The 21,152-nt window shown below is 46.2% G+C and overlaps 1 protein-coding gene across 1 annotated transcript in view; it reads right to left on the reverse strand.

Annotated features, from left to right (window-relative positions):
* The window catches only part of Ezr (ezrin), a 44,781-nt gene that overhangs the window by 12,631 nt on the left and 10,998 nt on the right, over positions 1 to 21,152 (reverse strand). Inside the window, exons 3-7 of the mRNA XM_008839614.3 lie at positions 9,647 to 9,730; positions 6,812 to 6,907; positions 5,583 to 5,857; positions 4,779 to 4,862; positions 3,748 to 3,894 (exon numbers count right to left, since the gene is read on the reverse strand). Of these exons, the coding sequence (XP_008837836.1) occupies positions 3,748 to 3,894; positions 4,779 to 4,862; positions 5,583 to 5,857; positions 6,812 to 6,907; positions 9,647 to 9,730 (686 nt within the window). The remainder of the gene's footprint in view (positions 1 to 3,747; positions 3,895 to 4,778; positions 4,863 to 5,582; positions 5,858 to 6,811; positions 6,908 to 9,646; positions 9,731 to 21,152) is intronic.

A 21,152-nucleotide genomic window follows, 5' to 3' on the forward strand; every position in this document is an offset into this window, starting at 1 on the left:
CTGACAAAATGAAGAAAGGCAACTGGCTCCTTACAGGATTCCAATTAATACATGTATGATTTTTTTTCCTCCAAATGACCATTTCTTAACACTGTAACAATCTCATGTAAGTTTCATCTGCAGGTTAACACCGAAAGATTCAGTACAGCAGTATATTTGGAGTTCCACAGTATCTCCCCAAACATACTCACCAATTGCAGCAAGGACAGGAGCTACGGTGGAGCCTGGCCGCACTCCCTCATCACTGACCCACTTGGATGAACTGACTGTGCTTTATGGGAGGCCATGGAGGCACCAAGGCACTTTTATGGGATTCTCACCCAAAATGCAAAATTCAAATGTTATTGTGAGCAAACGCCAGGCAAGGCCAAGTTGAAGACTTTCAAAATCAATGGCCGGTACTCTTCAAAATCAAGGCCATGACCAAGATTATGGAACCATTCAGCTCAAAAGAGACTGGAGGTGTGACAACTAAAGGCTGGCATGATTTTGGACAGGTTCCTGAGGCCGAAACCAGGCATTCATGGGACAAGTCCAGATGGAAATGAGGCCCACGACTGACTAGCCCAACCTCCTGATGGTGAGACTCGGGACCACACAAGAGGCGTGAGGTACATGGGAATTCTTTGAACCATTTTTTGAACCTCTAAACTCAAATGATTTTTAAAAAGAATAGTTAAAAATTTTTGGGTTTTTTTTCTTGAAACAGGGTCTCTCTGTAGCCCCAGTTGACCTGGAACTCCCTATGGAGACCAGGCTGGCCCCCATCTCACAGAGATCCTCCTGCCTCTGCCTCCTGAATGCTGGGATGAAAGGCATGTGCCACCATGCCCAGCTATAGTTAATTTTTTTTAAAGATTCAAAATCTGCAGTTAAGGCAATGAAAATTGTTGTATGTCTTGAGAGGATTTTTGAATTTTGCAGGCTTTTTGTCAAAATCTAGTAAATAAACACAAGACCACTTTTCATTATACTTAAATTTTACATCAAAACACTCTTCCTAGGAAGAGCATAGAGACCACAGTTCAGTTGAGACAATCAACTAGAAGTTGGAGTGCCAGAGGGATGTGGAGTGAGAGTGTGAAACATCCCAAGTGACCAAGTTCATGGGGTCTAGTCCCCAACGTGGCCACAAGCTCCCCCAGCACCCACTCTCCCTTGAAGGCTTGAAGCCCGGAGCCCCAAACTCTTACCTATAGACCTACTTCATGATGGAACCCAGGAAAGGGATGAAGCTGACGGGAACCATCCTTGCAAAGGACTAAAGAATGCAGAGACAGGATCAGTTTCCTCAAATTTATTTTTGTGTCGGAGAGCTTTGGTCTGAGAATGCAAGGTAGAATTATAACCCAGTCACCTAGACTTCTATTATGTACAAACTGCCATTGGGGAAGATATTTGCTTGCCACTCCCTCCTCCTTCCAGCCAAGGGTTAGAGAACCAGAACAAAGGCTTTCCGTACCCCATGCTAGCACTGAACTGTGACATGAAAAGGGGGGTCTCTCAGGAGACATTTCTCAGAGCCTATTTAATTCCAAAAAGGATACAATAACGATTTATTTGCAGAGAACATTAGAACTCTTCTAGCTCAACTTACTCTCTATGTATCAGATTTCTCCTATGAACAATGTATCAAGACTATCTTGTTCTCACCCACAGTTCCACTAGTGAAAAAAAGCAACTCAACATCCAGCCCACTTAGAGCTCTGGTCCTTAGGGCCCAGAACAATCTGCCATTGCTACTGCTAACCATGCTGTTAACACCTGTGCCAACAGGAAGAACAGAGGCTGTTAACAGTGCTTTTCTTCTGAAGAGAGGGTGTGCCTTCTCCAGAAAGGGTGGTGATGGGAGTGGAGCGGCCTAGTGCCACCAGCAGAGGAGACCCAAGACCACTGGGAAATCCTGCACTTGGCTGCTGAATGGGGTGTGGAGGAGCAAGGGGAGACCCACTGGGGCGCCGTTCAAAATGTACTTGGGAAAGGTATATGAACATTTCTGTGTGCTGGGGTGGTTAGAGGCCAACATCAGCAAGTCCCTGCCTACCGGCTATTTCTTACAGCCAGAAAAACCTGTTTGGACAGTCCTGGCTGCGGCTCTGTTACAAAATCTGGCCATTCAGGAATGGAGTTCAAAGACATACAGCTTCCCACCTGCGTTCCCAGGAGGACAGATGGGGCACAGCTCCTTGGCACGGGGGTGCGCCACAGTCCCCGGCTTCTGCTCAGGACTGGGAGGACTGTGAGCAGGCTCCCAGAGTTCCTTTTGGACTCAGACTGCCCTCGTTTCTCTAACACTGAACCAAGCCACTTGGGCAGCAGCAAGCTGCAAGCCCTTCACAGCTCGCATCTATGTTCTCTGAGGGCTCCTGGTATGCTCTGAATGGTGTGTTGCTTGGGGCTGCCGGGTAGCCTGGTTCATTCCTGATTAATGCTAGTTTTTCCAGGGGACAAAGCTTGCCTCCAGCCCTGCACTGGCCACACTTGGGCCCAAGGGGAAAGAACGTAAAGCTGAGGCCCTGCACTGCCCAGTGAACTGCACCTGTGCTCTGGGATCTGGATCCTTTATGTGCAGAGACGCTCTCCTAGATAGCTTCAGAGAGATTGTGGGGAGGGGCACGTGAGTTGTGGGGAGCTAAGAGGGATTGAGAGAGAGGGCAGCATCTTAGCATGTGGCTGGGATGGGAACCAGGACACACGTCACAGGGCTCGAATGCATCAGGATTCTGGGCCCCTCTGCTTCATGAACAGACTGAAGGGTTGGACATGGAGACCTTTGGGGCGTCTTGCCACACACCTCCTCAGCCTGAGCTGCAGCTGCCTTCTGCAAAGCTGAGTCTAGAGCCACAACAGGAGGCTGGCAGAGGACAGGCAGCAAGGACCGGAGGAGCCTTCCCTCTTCTTACCAAGTGGTTTCCCACTGTTCTTTGTTTGTTTGTTTTGCAACAGGGTCTCACTATGTAGCCCAGGCTGGTGTTAAACTCAGTCCTCACGCTGGGATTACAGACGTGCCATCATACCAGGCTCCTGCTGCTTCGAGTGTTCTTGGCTGGAAGTATATAGTCTAGGCTCATCTGAGCTCAAACAACCATAAGGAAAAACTGGCCTTTGCTGAAGCAGGTTGCCTTTCCCTAGTGGGAAGGAGGTGTACAGCCAGACCGTCTCAGTGACCGTAAGCATCTACGGAGGACAAGAGGCCAGGCTCCCGGCGCCAGACACTCTCCTCCCATTGCTCTTCTCACAGACTCAGACAATGACAATCAATGGAACTGGCGTGAAGCAATTACACGCCCTCTGCAGGCTCAGGGGAGTTAGCTAATTGTTCATACATGCAGACTGCTGCTTCAGAATCCTGGAGTGTCTGATGGCACTACAAATACTCCTGGTTGGATTAGCACAAGCCCTGAGCCAGGAGTCCACTGTGGCAACAGCCTGGGGAGTAGGCACAGAGGGGATCCAGAGTCTCCCTAGAATTGCTTTAGAGACTTCGGAATCCTAAGGTCACTAGTGGTCTCTAGGCCTTCCCTTCACACTGGCCCCCTGTGCTGCTAAGCAGACTGGAGGTGGAAAGTCTGATCCACCCTTTGAGAGGGCTACCACACAGCCCAGAAAGCCCTGAAGATTCACACCCTTCATCCCCAAGGGCCAAATGAAGACTCTGAAATTAACTCACACAAGTTAACACCACTTTAGCGTTGTTTTCCAGGCTTGCTACCCTGTCAGCTAAAACTCAACGATAAACCAACTTACTTGTCATCTTTCTCATAAATATTTAGTCCAAGGGCATCAACTCCAAGCCACAGGTCTGTTCCCTTCTTATTTTTGATCTCGAAATAGTTGATTCCGTACATTTCCAGGTCCTGGGCAATCTTCAAGTATTCCAGCATAGCACTGTCTCTGAGAGAGGAAACAGGTGTGATGGTTAAGTGGCCTCAATAATCCAAACATGTAAGCCTCCACCAAGCCTTAAAATGCAGGCCAGTCACACAGAGCAAGTAGAGAGCGGTAAGCATAGGCAGGCAAGGCTGGGAACAAGGACCCGCACAGCTTCCTGAAAGGGACCCCTGCCATCCTGGGCTGTCACCTATCTGACCCCCAAACTCTCAGGAAGAACCAAATGGGTCATGCTGGTTTCTTGCTAGGTAACTTCCCTTTCCTGAACACACACAGCTCTCAGGGCCCCTCCCACTCATGTCAGCCACAGCTGCAGGCTTCTGGCCACTTCCCCCCAACAAAGGACTCTTAAAGACAATTAGCCAACCAAACCAGGACTCGGGGGTGCACAGTCACTGAGTCCCAAACTGCAAGTAAGTGTTGAGGCTGGGACAGTGCAGTGGTACCACCAGGGCTAGAGGCAGGACTGTGGTCTTCACCTAAGTATCCTAAAGCCATATCATCTCTGCCCCCCACCATCCCGTGCTTCACCTTGCTCACCTGGGTCCATGCTTTCATTTTTGTATACTGATGAACACAATAACCTCATAAGCAAGTGAGCCAGCACCTCTGACGAGCGAAAGTCCCACTCCCTTGGTGAGCAGTGCTCCCCTAGACTAAAGTGAGTGTCAAACACAGACTTTCTCTTTTCTGAAGGAATGGCTTAAAAAGTTGCTTCTTTCATCAGGAAAGAACAACTGGCCTTAAAAAAATAAGCACATTTCCTTTCCCCCAAGGGAATCCCACTTTTGTCTTAATACCTTACCAGGCACTATAGCCAAAGGCTGACCTTTCTAAAAGTCTACCTGGTATCCCTGGAGAAGACGAGTGGAAAGGTCAGCACTTACTTGAGCATCCCTCGGTGTTCAGCGTGCCACACCTGGATCCGGTCCTCCCACTGGTCCCTGGAAAGCTTGTGCTGGTCCATGACTCTGGATTGTAAGAGACACATAGGATTTTCACCTTCAAGGGCAGTGAGATGTGCGCCATGAGGCCCTTCCCACTTGCAGCCAAACTCACACTGGTCTTTCGCATAAAGCAATCACAGTGAGCTTTCTTTGGTCTTTTTGAGACAGGGTGTCCCTGTAGCCCCAGCTGGCCTGGAACTCTACACCAGGCTGGCCTGGAACTCAGAGATCCACCTGCCTCTGCCTCCTGAGTGCTGGGATTAAAGGCGTGTACCACCACACCCAGCTTGATTTGTATTTTTGAAGGTAAACCTGAAGATTTAGCCTTTTGAACAAGACGAACCCAGTTCTGCTGGAAATTTTTAAAAAGGTACTTTTAAATGACTTTTCTTCCAAAGGCATTGTGTCTTGTTGCTATTAGAGAATAACAACAGGCTCGGCAAAGCCAGGTTGTTTGTTATATACTAGAGAGAGCTAAGCAGGCAGATCATGAGAACCCTGCCCATCAGACCCATTAGGAAGGGAAACAGTATCCCTGGCGGTTGCCAGGTTAGTCATTAGGATGTTAGAGGAACCTGCTGGCTCAGTACATTCTCAAGTTCAAAGCGCTTAGGAACAGCTAGAGTCCTAGCTTAAAGGTGCATCTGACCTTAACAAAGTCCTCAGCTCCCTCTCATACCCTTTTACTTCCCGAGGGCAGAGACCTGTGCTCACCCAGGCCAGGCCAGACCAGCCTTAGCTCACCTCTGAGGGATTAGCCTCTCCGAGTTGAGGTATCCAGACTTGTGCATTTCCTTGCTGTAGTCTCCAAACTTGGCCTGCACTGCATAGGACCCCAGGAGCACAGCTGTCTCTGGGGGGCAGTAGATCTCGTCACTGAGAATCCCCTCCTTGACTTGGAGGAAGAACAGCTTCTGTGTGATGTCCTGGATGAGCTCCTCAGATACATCCTCGGGGTAGAACTTGGCCCGGAACTTGAATTGGACAGGATTTTCCTTCCTGACCTCCTGTGCAGATACCTGTGTGATAGAAGCCAACTCTCAGTACCAATGACTCAAAAGATTGAGTTGGCTTTAAACTTGATATATGTAGCCAAGGATGATTTTGAACTTCTGATACTCCTGCTGTACTCCAAGGCCTGGCATTAAAGGCATGACCCACTAGGCCTGGTTTATGAGGTGCTAGGAATTGAACCCAGGGCTTCATACATGCTAGGCAAGCATTCTACCAGCTACATGCTGGTAACTCATCTTTTGAGCATGTGTGACAGTTAAGGTCAGCCAACAGCATTCTTGCTTGGCTGGAAACCCAGCTATTAACCTGCAGGACCACTCAGCCTCCCTTTATTTCTGGTGACTGTCCTATTAATCCCAGAAAACACACATGGGAATAACCCCATGCCCACTTCTAGTGACCCACCCTCCTGGTATCTGCCTACAAGTCAGTCTGGTCCTAGATCAGGAATCTGACCCCAATACTTCCCCATTTCTCCACTCTTTACATTACGATGACACAGGAAGGTGTGGGCGGGGAGAAAGCACAGCTTGCAGAGTTTGAAAAAATGCATTTAGCTGATGCCTTCTCTTTATAATTGTGAGAAGAATTACCCAATCTTTAGAACTAGAAGATAATCTATCACAGGTTCTAACAGAGCAACAGCAGGTTCTTACAACATGGGGGTGATTCATGGTTTCTAAGATTAATGTCATTGAAAAATAAAAACTAATGTCAACTAAAAGTGAGGCAGTTAACCATCACCTGTCCCAACAGGAGAGCAGGAAGGAGGAACACCAGGATCTGATTCCAACCCACATCCTCCCTTCCTGGACGTCTGCAACCTTTCTGCCTACAAAAATTTTTATACAAATAACAAAGAACAAAAAGATCGACCGAGTTAAAGCGCTCTGGTTTGAATGTCCACAGAGCAGATCAGCTCCCAATTAATAGCCTGTAAATTCTTAACCCTGACTTACCTTTTTATCAAGTTTCAGCCAGGTAGGAAATCCTTTATTGTCTACATATTGAAGGCCAAAGTACCACACTTCCCGGAGGCCAATTGTCTTTACCACCTGTGAAAGAGCAAGAGGCCAGAGGCCCAGCATGAAACATCCTCACACCACGAACAGTCCCCAGTAGCCATCCCCCGAAGTGCCCTGTCCTCAGAACGCAGCATCCACTCGGTCCATCAATCCCACAGACAGGGTCCCATCTTCTGATGCATAGAAATCATGTCAAAGAGCAAATGACACATTTTAGTATAACGATGACCACGCTCAAAGTCATCTATAAGTTTTATAAACTCAGTCCTATCCCCTCCTGATTGGAAAATACCTGGGTGGGCTGTGGCAAGCACATGGAACTATAGGACCAGGGGTCCACCAACAACAATGTCTGGGCATGCCGTCACCCTTTGGGGTACCCAGGCTGAAAATGTCTCAAAGTAATGAGCAAAACACTTGGCCCATCTTCCTTCAGTCAGTTGTTGCAGGAATCTGATCTCCCGAGGGGAGGCAAATCAGTCCTAAGCATGCAAGAAGCCGAGGTGTGGGCTCCAGGGAGGTGAGGGTGTGATGGGTGAAGGGCACTCTGCTGTCCTCATGTCAAGAGCCTCCAGAAATGTGAAATTCTCATCGCTATGGTAAGATCCCAACTCTAGGCAATGGCAACGAATTCACACTTTACAATTCTCCACAACATGAGGGAAAAAAGTCTCTGGCACATTACAGAGAGAGCCACACGCTGGGTACTCTCATGAGTGTCTGTAGACAGAAAAGCAGTGACCATGCATCAGAACGGGGTCTCAAGTCTTGGACATCAACTTTTAAAACCCAGGTTTATCATTCTTCAAATAGAAAACTCCTGTGATGTCTAAAAAGAGGACTGAACACACTAGAAACAGGAAGCCAGGCATGATGGTGCACACCAATAATTCCAACACTCAAGGATTTAGAGTTAGAGACCATCATAGACCACATAGTAGGATGTCCCATCTCCCGCCGCCCCCCCGCAAAGAGAGAAAGAAACCACATACATGGAACACTTGCTTAAAGTAAGATCTGGGATTTCCAACAAAACTAATCTAGCCGGTCACCCTCATCTGGAGGGGGGCAGATGCTTAACAGTCCACTGTCTGCTTATTAAATGCTGTGGACTACCCTCTTGCTCTCTCTCTCCTCACCACCCCACAAACAGCAAGGATATACTGAACACAAAAATCCACTGAGGGATGCTGTGAAGGAAGTCCAGCCTCTTACACAGTGCTCTGCTTCCAGGACCTTTTTATAAAGCCCATTACCTTTTGTGCAGAGTATGGAAGAGAGCCAGACTAGGTCTCTATGTCCAATCCTGCCAACTTCCTGTTCTCCACAAACCAGCTCCTTGTCATCAAGTTGCACTAGACAGTCCTCCACAGATAAGCAGGATCATACTCTAATCTAGCCTTTCCATTTCATCTGCTCAACTGTAGCCTCTGCCTGGTCCTGAACAGCTAAGAAAAACTTCCTGTTCACTTGAGCTCTGTTTCCATGGCTCCAGGTTCCTACTGACTTTCAGAGTCACAGGTCAGGGTCCCATCCTGAATTTGTGTGGACGGAGCCTCCAGACCTGCTCCAATTCCCCTCCCAGGTTTCCCCAGAACCAGGGTTCTCAGGTTCAGATTTGGCACCTGCATGCAGAGCTGAGGGGCTGCTAGGGAAAGTAAACTCTTCCTTGTGGATTCTCAGGTGCTGCCTGACTCACTTAGTGGCCCTGGACCCCTGCTCCCAGCAGAACTTACTAAACCCAGCAAGGCAGATTCTGCTCCCCAGAGTTTGGAACTGTTCCAAACTGAGTTCCCCAGTGGCTTACTGTTCTTATTCAAGTCTGCCATCACCTCAGGTTTTGGGAATTGTGGAAACAGATGCACCTGCTTTGCCACCTCCAGAACCCAAGGGAGTGTATGGATGCCAAGGTGACCCGCTGGCCAGTACCACACAAGCATCTTAAAACCAAGTGCTCTGCAGTGAGGCTTGCCTTTGCTGCTGGAGTTGGCTACCTGAAGTGTTTCGTTAAAAAACAGAATATACTAAATATAATATACTGACCACTGGGCATGATGGGCTTGGAACCATCTAGGTGTCTGATGGTCTCCACCATGCCCACATCATGGCACTCAAGTTATCAAAGCTGATTCTGTCTGAACCACAGAAGAGGTTTCTAAATAAAGCAGAGGGAGCCAGCTGCCGTCTGTGGGCCAAACCTAGTTTGCTATTTCTGCAGCCCACAAGAATGGGTTTCTGCCTTTTCAAATGGTGTATGTTGGGGGGTGGGGGTGTAAGTCACTTGAAAAATTTGATGTTCCTACTTGAGCATGGTCATGTTCACCCATTTATGAATTTATAGCTGTTTCTGATAATATAACAGCAAGGTTGAACAGTTATGACACAGACTACATAGTCTGTGAGCCTAAAATACCGTCGGATTCTCTTCAAAGGAAGTTTGCTGACCCGTGACACAAAGCTGTTAAAACAAAGTTGAATGATGCTTTCTGTCCTACTCTGGGGAAGGCTGAGCCATTAGACAAGACTGTGTTTGGAATAGCTGTTACTATGAAAAAAAATTATTATTAATAACTAACAAAAATATCTAACTTCACAGGTGTTTTGTAACGCTTCCGTAACACAGCAGAGCACGTTCCCATCTCAAAGGCCCTGTTCATCTATGACCTCAGTGTACAAGCCAAGGTAATTTGCTTAAAAGATAAAATGATTGGAGTATTACAGATTTTTTTTCTATAACTGGCTGTCCCCCATCTTATGGTCTTAACCAACCTGATCAAAAAGCTGTTTCCCGGTGGTATTTGGCTGGATGGCGAACTCCAACTCCGCATCCATGGTGGTCACCCGGACATTGATCTGGAAAACAGAAAAAGACAAATCACATGTAACTGGGTCTCTTTTTTCCAGTGGCCTCCTGGGCCTTCCATAGAGGCCCAAAGCCACTTAGCAGTGTGGCAACTATACATCTTTCAACATCTGTCTTCATGTTGGTCATATGAACCCTGGTACCCACACTTCGTAGGACAACTGATCAAAGTCTCAGCAAATGTGGAGTCGGTTCAAACACACAGCCTCTTTGCTTCAATAAAGCACATTCACACTGAGGGCTGAAAGAACATTTTTCCACACACCATCTCTTGACCACCCCCACAGGTCAGCTGAAGCAGATAGGGCTCCAGAGGCACCAGCAGTGGGGTTCACACTAAGGCAGAAAGTGGGAGGAAAGAGGAAGGTCAAGGTGCCTGACAGTTTGAGAACATTAGAAACTGTCTAAGTGTCGGAGAGAAAAAAAAATGGAAAGAGGACAGAATATGGGGCCAGTGTGGCGGCACAAGCCCTTAATCCCAGCACTCCAGACGCAGAGGTAGGCAGATCAGTGGGAATTTGAGGCTAGCCTGGTCTATATTGGGAGCTCCAGGCCAGCCAGGGTGGCACAGTGAGACCCTGTTTCAAAAACCTAAAACAAAATTAAAAGACACGGACAGACTATCACGCAGCTATTTAAAATGCTAAAGATGGGCCAAGATGGGTCAGCAGAGAAGGGCACCTGCCTTTAAGTCTAATGACCCGAGTTAGATCCCTGGGACCCACACAGTGGTAAGAGAGAAGTGACTCCCCCAAGTTGCCCTCTGACCGTCACTTGAACTGCCCCCACCAAATAAATAAAATATAATACAAATTTAAATGCTAATTATGAGACACAAACAAGGAAAAATGGCTTTAAAATTGAAAGTGCAAGAAGTAAAATGATACAGAGTCTATCAGTGCAAGAGTGGAAGATCTGCTGTGGAAGTCATCAGAGACAGGTACGCTAGAACCATCCTGGCAACAGATGGGTGAATAAGCAGTCCTCCTGTGTGCCTGGTCCAAGGCCCAGCTGCTGTAAGTTGATGGGCATGATCGCTCACCAGTCATAACCGACCAGTGTTTTCTGCTGAGGATGCTGACATCTGGACAGGTCCATGCCAAGTACCACTGAACATTCAGTGTCCTCAAGTCCATTGCTAAGCACACCGCTCCCCAGTCACTGGAACACCTAAAAGCTCTGCCCTCCAACCATACGTTTCTAAAGCATGGCACGAGCTGCCCTAGTCTGTAGCATGTTCAACTGCTCTGTGTTTAGCGAGACTACCAGGATTATTTTCAGCTTATAAATCTTTAATAATAATGTGTTCCAGTGCAGCCTAACTTTAAATGAGACCTTTATTAGGATAACAGGACCATTTCCATACGTCTTGTGGGGAGAAATCATGCTTCTGTAATGAAGGACGCCCATAAGTCCCAGCTCTCCTTTGTTTTGCCCTGGTGTTAGGTTTGCATGATAAGTGATTGTCACAGGAATAAAGGACTGGATGGTTCTGTATACATGAGGATGGTCTCACAAAGAACTGAAGTCCATGGGCTTAACCGCCCCACAAATCCAAACTGTGTGTAGAGTGCCTGGCTTGCAATTTTCACTGTCTTGATAATTCCCCTTAATTACATACTTGTCAAGAGCAATACTGAAGGGCTGGGATATAGCTCAAAGTGCTCCCCTAGCAGACATGAGGCTCTAGATCTGGGCCCCAGCAAGGCCAATAGTGACGGCAGCACAATCACTTATGTGTGTGTGGTGCACATGCGCACGCACACACATGTATACACGTACATGTATCATGCAGTTAGTCATTTAAAATACCCTCCCTAAAGGGGGCAGTATTTATCTCAGGGTTGTCAAAATACCAGAAAGCACGCATCCTCATTTGGGAGAATGGTAGTGGTGACTCATGTGACTCTTCTGGCTGATAGCATGTAAGATAATAATTCTTAACTAGAGTTCTGAAATGCTACAATACATAAGCAACTAGACAATCACATTCGACTGCTTAGAGTGGAAACTTACAAGTGTAGTTACAAGTGTAACTCTACAGGTTAAAAATAATGGAGTCTTCCTGTAGTCACTTATTGTCAGGACTTTAGAATGACTAATCCTGGGGCTGGCGAGATGGTTCAGTGGGTAACGGCACCTACTGCCAAGCCTGATGACCCGAGTTCAATTCCTGGGACCCACAGTGTGAAAAAGGGGAGAACCAACTCCTGGAAGTTGTCCTCTGACCACCATAGGCACACCATGGCATGTGTGACCCATCCCCCAAATAAATACTAAATCATTCAATAAATTAACTTTAAATGTTTAAAGAATGGCTTATCTTGAACACAAACCAGGTTAACCTGGTATTAAAGCTGCCTGAGCCCCTTGAAGAAAGTGAATTCTAATAATCGCATAATGCATAATTAATATCAGAATTGATTGACAGCCTGGCAAACACTGATTCCACCCACCCTTTGCTTAATAAATCTTTTCAAAGCATTCTGTTTGTTCTTATTCTAGATTAAGCTTGGTTTAAACCTACTGTTTGTTCCCCACACTAAGTGTAAGAACTTTACTCTAGTGTCTGCGGGTTGGGCCCTGCTGGTGGGTACCTCCCACGCCTGGGCTCAGGTAGGCTGCAAGTACCAACAGAACACCAGGAGGTGTAGGTACCTGTGGGCACCCTGAGCACAGAGAGTAGTTCAGCCTGTCCGTCCTCTCTGCCCCCTTTCTTCCCTTGGGTGGACCTCAATAGCTACCAGACCCCACAGCAATCATCATTAGCTTCACTTTAAAATTTTTTTTTGTTTTTAACTTATCTATTTTATGTGTTTGCCTGCATGTATGTAAGTGTACCCATGTCATGCCAAGCCTGTGGAAGCTAGAAGAGGGCACTGGATCCCCTGGAACTAGAGTTACAGATGGTTGTTAGCTGCCACATGGGTGCTGAGAATTGAATCCAGGCCCTCTCCAACAGTGCTCTTAACCGCTGAGCCATCTGTCCAGCCCCCAAATACCTGTTTGTCTAGACTTAGTTCAGCGATACGTTTCTTTCATTCCCTATTTATTTATGCCACATGGGTGCTGAGAATTGAATCCAGGCCCTCTCCAACAGTGCTCTTAACCGCTGAGCCATCTGTCCAGCCCCCAAATACCTGTTTGTCTAGACTTAGTTCAGCGATACGTTTCTTTCATTCCCTATTTATTTATTTATTTATTTATTTATTTTTTATTTAGTGTGTCTGAGTTTGTGTGCACCATGTACATGCCTGGTGCCCTCAGGTGCCAGAACAGGGTGTAGGATTCCCTGGAACTGGAATTATAGATGGTCAGAAGCTATCATGTGGGTGTTGAGAGCCAAACCTGAGTCCTATGCAAGAGCAGCAAGTGCTCTTAACTGATGAGCCTTCTCTCTAAACCCTCCCTCCCTCTCTCCCAAGAGAGAAAGGAGGTCTGAATATGTAGCCCAGGTTGGTCTAGAACTCATGACTCTCCTGCTTTGGCCTCCTGAGTGCTGGGGTCACAGTTGTGAACCACCATGCCTGACCAAGGGATTTCTATTTGTTAAAATCATTCAAGTGTTTCTGAATCCAGGCCAAGTATGGGTATCACTGGAATACTTGCAAGAGCACCAGAGTTAGTCAAGAACTGGATCTGTCTTGGGTGTGGTGGGCACGCCTTTAATCCCAACACTCAGGAGGTAAGGTAGGTGGATCTCTGTGAGATCAAGGCCAGCTTGGTCTGCATATTGAGCTCCAGGCCAGCTGGGGCTACGGGAGACCTTGTCTCAATAAAACAAAACAAAGAACTGGGTTTGTAACCCAGAGGACCCCAAGCAGAGGACTCCTTGCCCCTTGGCCTCAGTCACCTGATCTGCAAAAGGAGGATCCTGGGCCCCGCCTCCAGGTCCAAAAAGCTAGATGCTAGTCAGGTGTGATGCTCTCAAGTTAACTGGGGCTAGGTGGATGGGGTGAGATGTGAGGGTGTGGACACCTTCTTAGGGACACATGCAGACAGACCATGGGATACCCAATAACATCACCTGACCATGAAGAAGAAAATAGCACTAGAATTCTGATAGCAGCCAGCCAGGGGCCCTACTTTAATTTTCTAGAGTGAGGATGACCTTTCCAAGCAGACATGCACCAAGACAGGCCAAACTGCTCCCTTGCCTCAGAGATTAAAGGCCCAATTACCCCACCTGGTTTTGTTTTTAATAACCAGTAGCAGCTCACCCTGTTCAAGCAAAATAAATGTGTCCCCTTTGCTAGTCCCTCACTCAAGCACTGGGCAGGGAGGACAGAATCCCTGTCCTTCCTCCTCTACCCCACCCCACCCTTCAGCTGTAGTTGGATCCCCCAACTTGAATGACCCTTGTGCGGCTCCTGGCATCATCCCAAGGCAGTGGTGTGTGGCTCTCTAGAAAGTTATTCGGCTTTTTCTAGAGAAAGGTGGTACATGGGGACTGGAGCCGCATTCTAAGGTCCCGCATGTCTGGAGTAGTTTTTTCTTTCCTTTGTCTGACTGAAGCAAACTGCCATGAAATCCCAGGATGGCCCAGGCTAGAATTCCCAGGCTCTGCTGCCCAGGGACATCTCAAAGACACAAGATTTTTCAGAATATACTTCAAAAGAGGTGATTTCTGGGCCCTTCCAGTTTAATTACCAAAATGGTACCCAAAATATCTTCTAAGAGCCTAAGGGAAAAAAAAAATAGATTGAACTGACAATAAAACCTTGCACTTTATTTCTAACCCATGTTTAGTTTATGTCAAACTATCTTCTAGATCTTTCTCTGGTCTTGATAAATCAATCTAATCATTCACATTTCCATTGGGAAATGTCACTACCTCCTGAAAAACTTTAAACTTAAGGGAAGAATTCTACACCCACTTTTACAGAATAAGCACAAACTTTAACAAATGCTCAGACAGGCAGGAGGGACAAATTCTAGATCGATTCTTCCACAAACAAATAAGCAAGTGACATGCCATCAAGGAGTGGGCTTAGCTTTAGTAGCCTGGGCACTGCAGGGAGAGGTTTGCAGTGATTTTCCTTCTGTACTGAAGCACCAAGAAAACCACAGAAAAGCAAAGGAAATTCAGATAGCAGCATGTGAATGTCTGGATTCCAGGCAGGGGATTGATTGTGTGATAACTTTTGGCCAGCGTTATCACACCTGCATTCACTACTCAATCAGCTGGAGATTACACAGAAAGCCCGACCTTCCCCATCACGAGTGCCGAGTGCCGGCCCTGTTTGCCAGCACTGCAGCCCCTCTCCTGAAGGTGCCACTTCAACAACTTCCAACAACTTTCAAATATTTGGATAGGACCTTATGAATGCTTAGAAATGCTCTGACAGGAAGTGGATATGGTAATGCTTTCCCACAAAGAGGAGTAAGGAAAGCCGAGGGAAAAGACTCGGGCGATGATGGATGAATTGCCAAGGCTTCTCACCTGCGGCTTTAGCCCACTCAACTGGGTAACTGAGATGATACTGTATTTCAATTTTCAAGTTGAGTCATCAATTTCTTACAACTGCTTTGTGGAAATATCATTTACATCCCATAAAAATTCACCTAAATACAATGTACAATTCAGCACTTTCGTCATTCACAGAACGATCCAACAACACCACTGCCTTGTTTTAGAATTTTTTTGAGGGGCTGGAGAGATGGCTCAGAGGTTAAGAACACTGGTAGTTCTTGCAGAAGTCCCAGGTTCGAATCCCAGCACCCACATGGCAGGTAACAACTATCAATAATTCCAGTTCCAGGGGATCCGACAGCCTCTTCTGTCCTCCACTGGCATTGCATGACACTTACCTACATGCAGGCAATACATGCATACACATAAAAATAATATTAAAAAAAAAAAGATTTTTTTTTGAGACAGAGTATGTATTGCTACATAGCCCAGCTGGCCTCAAACTCAATTCTCCTGCCTCATTCTTCCAAGTGCTGGGATTACAGGTATGCACCACTTCCATACCTAGTTAGCTTTAGAATATTTCTTGGTCACCTCAAAAAAAAAAAAAAAAATTGGGGGGGGTGTCCATTGGTAGCCATTTCTCATTATTCTTAAGCCCCCAAACCTTGACGGCCTATAACCTACTTTCTGGCTCCATGGATTTGCCTCTTCTGGACATTTCAGATAAATGTGGGTTTTTTTGTGACTGTCAGCATATTTTTCAAGGTCATCCATGTTGTGCCACGTATCAGCACTTCATTCCCTTTTTTTACTGTTAAATAATATTCCACTGTATGGATACATCCTCTTTGTGGATCCAGTTAATGGGTGTTTTATTTACTAATTTGCCCCCTATTGCTTGACAGACAGCAAATAGGAAACAGCTAAAAAGCAATGTCATCCAAAATAGATTACGTAGGATTGGTTTGATGGGAACAAAGATGAGATAAAGAATGTTAATTTTCAAAAATTAAACATTTAATTACGTTTGTTTTTGAGATTTAAAAGAATACATTTCATTTCTCAGGAGGGCAGGACCAGCCGTCAAACAAACGGACTTGAATACAAGCCCCTCCACCTCACTCCCACTCACTTTCCCCTACATGGCCCCAGTGCCAACCTTTGGGACTAACTGGGCTGCTGAGCTGTGGGCCGCCCCACTAGGACAGGGGTGAGAAGTTGGCTCTCCTACAACCTTCCCTAACAGGCCCTGCTCCCCTCTAGACAGAAGGGACTTAGTCTGATTTTCTGCATCTCACTCCAATGATGCTGCAAGCCTGCCCTCATGCTTTCTCTGAAGGAAACATACAGGTCTGTATATGCCTATGACACCAAGTTTAGAGGTTAGGCCAATGTCAAGTACTCATGGGACACAGCCTGGCACTGTGAAGAAGGCTGCAACTCCTCTGTCAAGACAAAAGCACCCGCTAGTCATGACCCACCCTGAAAGTATCTGTCCTCAGCTCCACGTGCTGGCTTTCATGAAACTCTCAAGAAACGGGCCTTATATTCTAGTGTCCTCTGAATCTTGACCCCCTTCTAATCTTTGGGAAAGATATAAAAGACCATCTTTACAAATGCCATGTCACAGATGGAGCACGATGGTGCACACCTTTAGTCCCAGCACTCAAGGCAGAGGCAGACTGATCTTGTGAGATGGAGGTCAGCTTGGTCTACACAGCAAGTTCCAGGCCAGCTGGGGCCACACCGGAGACCCCATTTCAAAACAAAAGAAACAAAAACAAAAAGTCATGTCTTCTCTCAACAGTTGCTAAGACACAGAAGTGGTCTGTTTCCTTAGCTGCTGGCTAACAAATAACCAAGTTCTGTAAAATATTACCAGCAACTTAGCAAACCTTAACCAGCCTACTTAGTGCAGAAAGGCTGTCTCCGGACCTCAGCCAAGATGGACAAAGCCACAGGCCCCAGAGGTAGGCAGATAGTCTGTGAGCTGTTGAATTTTTCCTTTTTTAAACTCTTCTACACAACCCCCTTTGGGAGGTATCACAGTAATGGCTAATTTTAATTATTATAATTTGTGTGTATGTGGAGGTCAGAGGACAACTCTGAAGCCAGTTCTCTCCATCTATTTTCACATGAGTTGTAGACTGATCTAGGGTAGCCAGGCTTGTGTGGCAGGCACCTTGACCCACTGAATCACCCTGCCTCTACTATGGCTCATTATTGTAGTAACTTTGTTTCCATTTACAGTACGGAATGACTTGCCTTATACCTGCAATGCTGCTCCAGGTAACCTCTGTTCATACAAGTAGAAACTGTAAAATAGCTGCAAATAACAACACGCCCAGGATCATTAGCATGATTGATGTTTCTAGAAAGCAGGTATTTGGAACGCCCATTTTTTTATTCTGTATACCTCCCTGTTGTGTGGATCAAAGCAAGAACTGATAAAGTTCACACACATACCAGTTACATTAACCTGACAGTACACCTGGCAAAGGCATCCTCAGTGCTGTCAACCGAGAGTTGGTTAACAGTGGCTCTTCCCTATGCCTCCCACCCACATACAGCAGTGGGCGAATTGCAGGGACATACATCTAAGCCCTCGCTCTTCCTACCAGACTTCATGAACATTCTTCTAATGAGTGGAGAAGTTGGAAACAGGATAAATACACAGTGAGAATGGAGCTTCCCTGAGGCAAATGCACAGTCCAGGCAAGAAAGGTGAACACAGTGCCCTCCCACGGAGCACTCTGATTCTCTAGGCAACACCTGGTCTAGGTATGCTGCCCCCTTAACATTGTGCAAAGCAGCTGGAACAATGCACTTAAGAAGACTGTCAGGCACAAAAGACAGGTCAGCCTTGTGTCAATCAGCAAAATTCTGAGGTAATTTGGGAAAATTTGTACACATCATTTTGTCTCTAGCACAGCAAGTCAACAAAGACATTTGGGTAGGAGGCATACGGTCCCATGACAACATTTTCAGGTAATGATGCAACACTAGGATAGAGTCCTACTGCAAAATGTTTAAGAAAAATAAAATCAAATGTCAAAGTTCACAAGAGTCTATGGTCCCACAACTGACAGCCCCACAGAGTTCAAAGTGTTGGCCTGCAGGTTTGACCTATAGTTTTTAGGAGCCACATGATAGGTTTGGTCTATAGTTCTTAAGAACCACACTATTCTCGGGAACATAGTCACTGAGAAACCTGGTGACAGTGTCCTGAGCAAGGCCAGGGTCAGCTGCCTTGAACTTCCCAGTGCCCACGTAAGAATTATAGATGTCCCATTGAAAACACTGTTCTTGGGGACAGTGGTGGTTCGTTAACCAGCAGGGGATTTCAAGTTGGGTTGTAGCCAGCTATAGAATGAGTGAATTTCAGGTGGTATTAAGACCGACCCACTGCCACCTAGCTAGGCCTCTGTATTAAAGCAATCCTGCCAGCCCCTCCCCTTGAGGGAGGTGTTGAAAAGTATTTGCCCCAGCACTAATCAGTACTGAAAAGCAAGGTGGTAACCACAGAGGTCAAAGCCAAAGGAGTTTGACTCCGTGAAAAAGCAAAAGGCTGTGCGCAGCGTCTCAGTGTGTGGTTAATGTATTTCTTCCTCAGTTTTTTAGAAAAAATGAGTATAAATTTTAAATCAAGTAGAGTCTGAAGAGCAGGTGTGGCAAAATGGAGGCTGCCAAATTCCAGTTTCTAAAGTTATTTTAAAAAAAGCCATTTCAGTTTATATTCACATTCACAATGAATTGTTTACGTTCTAGGATTCTCTAGTGTTTTGCAGTTTATGACTAAGGTGGGTTTGCTTTTTCTTTTTTTAATTTTATTTATTTTTAGTTTATGGTATGAGAGTTTTGTTGTATGTAAGTGCACAACAGGTGTGCAATGCCCACGGAGATAAGAAAAGGGCATTGGATCCCCTAGAACTGGAGTTATGGACGGCTGTTCGCTGTCCGGTGGGTGCTAGGAACCAAACCCGGGTCCTCTGCAAGAGTAGTTAGTGCTCTTCTTAGTCGCCGAGCCATCTCTCCAGCCCTGCTGTTTTTCTATGTTTAAAGCACAACAACCTATACCTTGTACTTCCCTGGTAGGGGGCAGCCAGCCTGATCCAGCTCCCCAGGAACATGGTAGGCACCAGCCTCACTTTACAGAGAGGCCAAGAGCGCTTTAAGAAACTGTTCAGGTGACTTTAATTATGAAAATTAACATGCCATCCTCCACTTCCTTTTCTAAATTTGTCACTGCTCTGCCCCCCCACCCCCCGCCCCCGCCAACCAGGCTAAAATGTAAACACTGAATTCTCAATGCTAGTGGACAACCTGGGGCGAGGCACTGGCAGACGCTGGGCTTCAGGACTGCCCAGTCACTTTCCTCAGGCAGGTTTCCACACTGTGATACAAATGGGTATGCTTTAACTACAAGTAAAACAGGGCCAAGGTTACTATGTAGGTGACTCTGGATGGGTTCTGCTCCTGACAAGCCATTTCTAGTCCGTGTCTGTCTCTCTATGTATCTCTGTACGTCTCTGTCTTTGAGATGGGGTGTCTTTAAGAGCCTGGCTTCAAAGTCCTAATGCCCAGCCTCAGTCTCCTGAGCAGCAGGCAGAAGCCTTGCTCTTTTTAGTGGCTGAGGAAACCCAGGCCCAGGTGTTTTAAGGAATGGTTTCAACTTCTGGTAATCACAAATATTTGTATTTCTACAGCCCTTAAATGTCACTCCTAAGGTTGTATTTAAATCAATGGTTTCAAGTTTCTGAATGGAAAAGTCTGTATTTCTAAATTCCAGAATGAAAATGAGTCTAGATCAGCAAATGCTTTCCCATGACTTCCAGAACATGCAATGAAATCTCAAGTCCTTTCTGCCTCTGAAAGTAAGCCACTTCCTGCCCCCAGACCCACTTCCTGTCAGACCCAGGCTGCTTAACAAACACAAAGAGCGGACAAACCAGTCCTGTTTGTACTCATGATCAGAGAAAATCTCTGATCTTGGAACCAGAAGCAGGCTTTTGGAGCATTCACATTAAAAAGGGGGTCAGTTCCTTCTACTTCAAAACCTGGCTGGAAACAGGGCTTGCTGAGGCGACCCCCCCCCCCAGTCGGGGCGCTCGCTCTCTCTCCCTCCCCCCCTCCAACAATATGTGAAAATACTACCCCTGTGCCTCCAGCTGTAACTTCATTCCCTTTCGTGTCTGTAAGTAGGCACCTCTTTCTTCCACACTGGGATTTCACATGGGAATTAAACAAGACTCCTCAGCTACCACTTTCACACAGGGTAGGGAAAAAGGATGTTACACTCTGCTAAAGAAACTATTCTTTCCCTAGCCCCCTCCTCTCCCCATCAAGGCAGGTGAAATAAATCCTCATTCAAGGTCACTTTCTCTTTATGGAATAAGCTTGTAGTGTCTGGATCCTGTGACATTTATTTCAGTTTTATTAGCTGTCATATATACTTTGGCATGGGGTTTACTTCTCTGAAATATGTGCATACACACTCACATACTCACTCACTCACTCACTCACTCACTCACTCACTCACTCACTCACAGCGTTCCATAAAAGACAGACCCGGATGGCTACTACATGCTATATTGGTTTTTAATTCTCAGGTCACAAAAATGCAGGAAACTAAAGGCTGTAGACTACACTCTCCACCCACCAGGAATGCACTATTTTCTTTGTAAATTTAGAAGTCTGTGAAGTCTTTCCTTTCCAATCTAGTGTAGGGAGGAGGGGCTGGGGAACAATGAAAATGTCACCACACCCTCACTTCTTCACTAGCCTGTTGCTTTAGGGGAGAGCCATATAAAACAAACCGCTATCTCTGAGTCAAGTCTGCTCCTAGCTAAGATCACATGAGCAGGGATATTCTGTAGTGTTAAAGAACATTTTTCCTCTAAGATGCTTAGATGAGATTTATTTGAACTTGCCTATGAAGTCATTTGGCATCAATAATTAGGGTCAGACCTACAAGAGCATTACTAAAAAAAATATTT

Source organism: Nannospalax galili, unplaced genomic scaffold (genome assembly GCF_000622305.1).
Source record: "Nannospalax galili isolate Female #2095 unplaced genomic scaffold, S.galili_v1.0 scaffold211, whole genome shotgun sequence".
In the NCBI taxonomy this organism is placed as follows: domain Eukaryota; kingdom Metazoa; phylum Chordata; class Mammalia; order Rodentia; family Spalacidae; genus Nannospalax; species Nannospalax galili.